The sequence below is a fragment of the Musca vetustissima genome, unplaced genomic scaffold, assembly GCF_032173495.1.
Source record: "Musca vetustissima isolate MV318-11 ecotype Yass unplaced genomic scaffold, APGP_CSIRO_Mvet_v1 utg132878, whole genome shotgun sequence".
In the NCBI taxonomy this organism is placed as follows: Eukaryota; Metazoa; Arthropoda; class Insecta; order Diptera; family Muscidae; genus Musca; species Musca vetustissima.
Genome location: NW_026873722.1, coordinates 27 through 4,427, shown reverse-complemented (window position 1 = coordinate 4,427; position 4,401 = coordinate 27). Strand labels below are relative to the sequence as shown.

Below are 4,401 nucleotides of genomic sequence, written 5' to 3'. Positions count from 1 at the left end.
TCTAGCAAATAGCTTACAAAGAAAGCTCCATTTTGTTTTGTGTTCTTTTAACTTTATTTTAAATTTGGTTTGGTTTTTAAATAAAGATAAGTTTAATTGAAATGAACCCTATTTATTACACTGTTAGCAACTCGAGGAAAATAAAAAAACACACTTGTTATCCTGTTATTATAATTTTTTGTTTATTTTTTGCTTTAATTTTCAAACATTTTCTATGAATACTAAAATTAAAGTTAAAAATACAATTATTTTTTTGTTGTGGTTGTTGTGATTCATTTTTTACATAACTCTATAAGTACGTATGTATATATATAAACATTTTTTTGTTAATACATATTTACTTAGAAGACTAATTATTAAATATTTATATACTATATGCGTTTGTTTGCTATTTTATAAATGTATTGGTATTGATTATGCCTAAAATAAATCAATCGAAAAATTATAAATTTGAATAACTAATAAAAAACGAAGTGACAGAGAGGGAGAGAGATGAGAGGAAACGAGATTTATTTATTTATAATAATATAATACTATTTTACAATTAATATTTTACTTGCAGAGTTGTTGTTGTTGTCTAATGATTTGTGAATGTGAAATCCCCTCAAAATAGTCAATGGCAAATGTTGCGATATTTTTTTGGCGGGATTTTACATGGATCTGTTTGCCATTTCAGAAATTAGAATTAAAGAAAAAAAACGAAGAACAAAATGTCAACAAAATATTGAAAAAGAGAAAAAAATAAACAAAATTATGCAGTTTTTAATATTTACATTACCAATTAATTGTTGTAATTGTTACAATAACAAATGTGAATTAATTTACAAAGAAATAATAAACAATTATTTACTTTTTTTGTTTGCTTTTTAAAACGAAATAACTTTAAAAGTGAGTGAGCATTTTGTTGTTCATGTTTTTTTTTGTATTTGTATTCTTTTTGAAGTTTGAATTTAAGAAAATATTGAATACTTTTATTTTTGACGAGCTTTTCTTACTTTTTGACAATTTATTTATAAATAAAAAAACAATACTTTTGGATTCTAACACAAGGGCTAAAAGGGCTTAAATATGTTGCAGATATTTTCTCTGGGATTTCAGTAGATATATGGGTCTATATTATGGGGACTATTGTAAAAGTTCTGATTGGGATTGATGCAAAAAAGAAAAGAGAATAAAATTGTGACTTCAACTCTGTGTTTTCCGATTTATTCCAATCATTTAATCTGAATGCAGATTTTGGTTATACTTCAAATATTTCTGCCCTAGTGTTAGTTTTAATGAGTCCCTAATATGTTCTTATGTTACGCATCGCCTAAAGCTCGTGTGTTGGAGCTTTGTGGTGATAGAAGTCATAAATTGCACAAGCCCGTTTTAAGCCATTTTAAAACTCCATAATCGGTGGTCTAAACCATCACCATTCAAAGCTTTGAAGCTTTCATAAAATTCCCATTGAACGAGATCCAGATGATGACGACGATGACGCTGTCGGTGCTGATGTGGGTGATCCTGTGACTTTTTGCAGCATCTGCATCAATTGTTCCGTAGCCGATGGCATATGTCCTCCGCCACCTCCATTGTTGCTGCTACTGCTGGCATTTGCATGTGATCCAAAAGCCGTTGATGAAGAAGTCGGTGGTGATGATATGGATGATGCTGATGATGGTCCTGCGTTGTTGTTGTATTGTACTGTTTGAGAGATACCTGCATTGCCAGCAACAGAATAGGATGCTGAGGAACAGGATGATGATGTTGTTGAGGATGGCGTCAACGTTAGTTTTTCTGTTTGTGAAGCAACAAAAGAAGCAAATTAGATACGTTTGCATTCGATTATCTACGGACTGCCAGGCATACTATCATCGCTCTCCAAATAGGTGACATAGGAATCTGTACTGTCCGGATGATGATGTGAGGTAATTCCTGAGTCCATACTGCCACCGGGTGGACCGTTCATTTGTTGACCCGGTATTTGCGGATGTGGTCCTTGTTGGTGGGGTTGTAATGGTGGCATGCCATTTAGATCATAACCATGCATCTGCAAAGGGAAGGAAATGAAATTGAATTAGAAAATGGGGGCAAATGGGGAAATTTATTGTAAAACTAAAAGGGCATTTACATTAGAACTTTTTGCAGGGTTAACCTACTTTATGAGGATGTATTTGACAAATAGACAATGGAATTGACAACTGAAACCCACTGGGCTAACTAAATCCAATGCAATGTAAAGCGACATATACATTAGAAAATTTTACCGGGTTAACCTACTTTATGAGGATTTATTTGACGTATATACAAAGGAATTGACGATTGAAACCCACTGGGTTAACGAAATCCGGTTAAATGTAAACGTACTATAATATTCAAGAGTCATTTCAATTTTACACAATAGAGCAACATTTGGTATTCGATCAGCTGAGAGAAGCAAATGAGAGAGCAAAGCTGAGCTGTTTTCAATAATGTGAAAGAAATTGTTTTTGATTTTCTCTTTAAATATTTCAAAAGTGTTGAATTTGTGTACAGGAACTCTTCCAGTAACATTTACTCAGTAAGAATTTGCAGAGAGTAAATGTGAATTGTTCGTTCTCAAGAGAGAAAATTAATGTTGTTTATAAATACTTGCGTTCTTTTCATTCATTTTAATGCTTAATGATACAAAATTCAAAATAAAATTCACAAAACAATCAATTTGCTTGAGAACAATTTTGTTTACATAACATAAGAAAACAGCTGATTAAATATCAGCTGATGGTGCAAGAAAATTCTTACGGAGCAAAATTTTCTTTGTAAGAATTTACAAATACACAACTCTCAAATCTGCTCTCAATTCACTCTCTTTTACTGGACTTTTGGGTAAGCGAGGAATATTTTGTAATTATTTATGTAATTATTGAACAAACGAACGAACCTAATGACAGTCTTCATGTATGTAATCAGATGTTAGATAGCCTTTACGCAATATTTTGTTTTAGAACAAATTGTTTACTCTCTAAGAGAAGTTGCTGAGTAAATCTTATGATTTGCATCAGCTGATACTACGTTTACATATGAGCAAACGAACGAACCTAATGACAGTCTTCATGTATGTAATCAGATGTTAGACAGCCTTTACGCAATATTTTGTTTTAGAACAAATTGTTTACTCTCTAAGAGCAGTTGCTGTGTAAATCTTATGATTTGCATCAGCTGATACTACGTTTACATATGAGCAAACGAACGAACCTAATGACAGTCTTCGTGTATGTAATCAGATGTTAGACAGCCTTTACGCAATATTTTGTTTTAGAACAAATTTTTTACTCTCTAAGAAACAGTTGCTGAGTAAATCTTATGATTTGCATCAGCTGATAATACGTTTACATATGTATATCAAATCTTCTCTTCTATCGTATTATATTTGACATATTTTCGTGGAATTGAACATCTTAGGGAAACCTACCTGATTGACTAGTTGTTGAAATGCTGGTGTATGGGTATTTATGGCACCATTACTATCCAAATCAGCGTGTAGTGCAAAATCTGACAAGGCTTTCCATGGTGGTTGATATGTCTGTACATCGATACCCTGCAGATTAAGTGGTGAATCGTGTCTCACGGGCGAACTGGCAATCATCGGTATTCCCTGCATTGCTCCATAGCCCAATTTACGACCCTCCTGTAATAAAATGGGAATAATATTTTGTTTAGATAATGTTAAAGAATAACAGATGGAAAACAAAATTCACCACAAAGTGTGGTTATGATTATCATTCAAAATTTGTTAATAAAGTGGTCCTAAAATCAGTTCCAAAATCTTTACACTTACCTTTTCTTGTTGCATTTGCAATTTCATTTGTATGGTTTTCTTTTTGTCTTTACAGCGTTTATTTTGAAACCACACACGTATAACGCGCGGTGATAATCCTGTCATTTCTACCAGTTGCTCTTTCATTTATAATTTTTTGTATTTGCCAAAAATGTGGAAACTTTTGTTTTGAGTAGCCGATCGAGAATGGCAATTCTGAAAATTCCGTTGGTTGGTCATATCAACACATGTTGATAAATTGATGGTTTTTTTTTATCGAATTCGCAGACGCCAAGATGGAAAATGCCTTCGATTCTTAATTCTTAGCCAGCCAAGCATCAAAGGAAATTCCCTTTGTCTGACATTGTGTCTGAATGTGATCGCAAAAGATCAATTGTTTTGGAACAAGTTGGAATACTAGTTTTTTTGTTTGATTCACTCAAGAATTCCTTGTTTAGGGTAAAAGAAAAGAATTGAAAATCAAAAGTATACAACATGTAGGCTCGTGTCAAAGGTCATTGTTTTTGAGCCGAACAACATTGTATGACATTGTTGGCAAACATATGCTTACTCCTGAGGAGAGCAGTGAGAACAATATAATTAACTTCGTTTCCATGTAGGGA

The 4,401-nt window shown here is 32.7% G+C and overlaps 1 protein-coding gene across 1 annotated transcript; it reads right to left on the bottom strand.

The window, feature by feature from the left end:
- Positions 1-1,435: 1,435 nt before the first annotated feature.
- Positions 1,436-3,918, bottom strand: LOC133327708 (RNA-binding protein MEX3B-like). The gene is made up of 4 exons (XM_061536259.1): positions 3,800-3,918; positions 3,434-3,649; positions 1,852-2,032; positions 1,436-1,779 (listed from the first exon to the last, which is right to left on the bottom strand). Exons 1-4 carry the CDS (start codon positions 3,902-3,904, stop codon positions 1,436-1,438), a joined length of 846 nt encoding a protein of 281 aa, XP_061392243.1. The 5' UTR covers positions 3,905-3,918.
- Positions 3,919-4,401: the final 483 nt, after the last annotated feature.

What these genes read in the sequence shown, in the direction of transcription:
- LOC133327708 (XM_061536259.1), bottom strand. Translation starts at nt 3,904, where the DNA reads ATGACAGGATTATCACCGCGCGTTATACGTGTGTGGTTTCAAAATAAA. An exon ending in TGCAAATGCAACAAGAAAAG is followed by an intron (nt 3,650 to 3,799) that starts GTAAGTGTAAAG and finishes ATTTTATTACAG; the next exon opens with GAGGGTCGTAAATTGGGCTA. An exon ending in TTCAACAACTAGTCAATCAG is followed by an intron (nt 2,033 to 3,433) that starts GTAGGTTTCCCT and finishes TTCCCTTTGCAG; the next exon opens with ATGCATGGTTATGATCTAAA.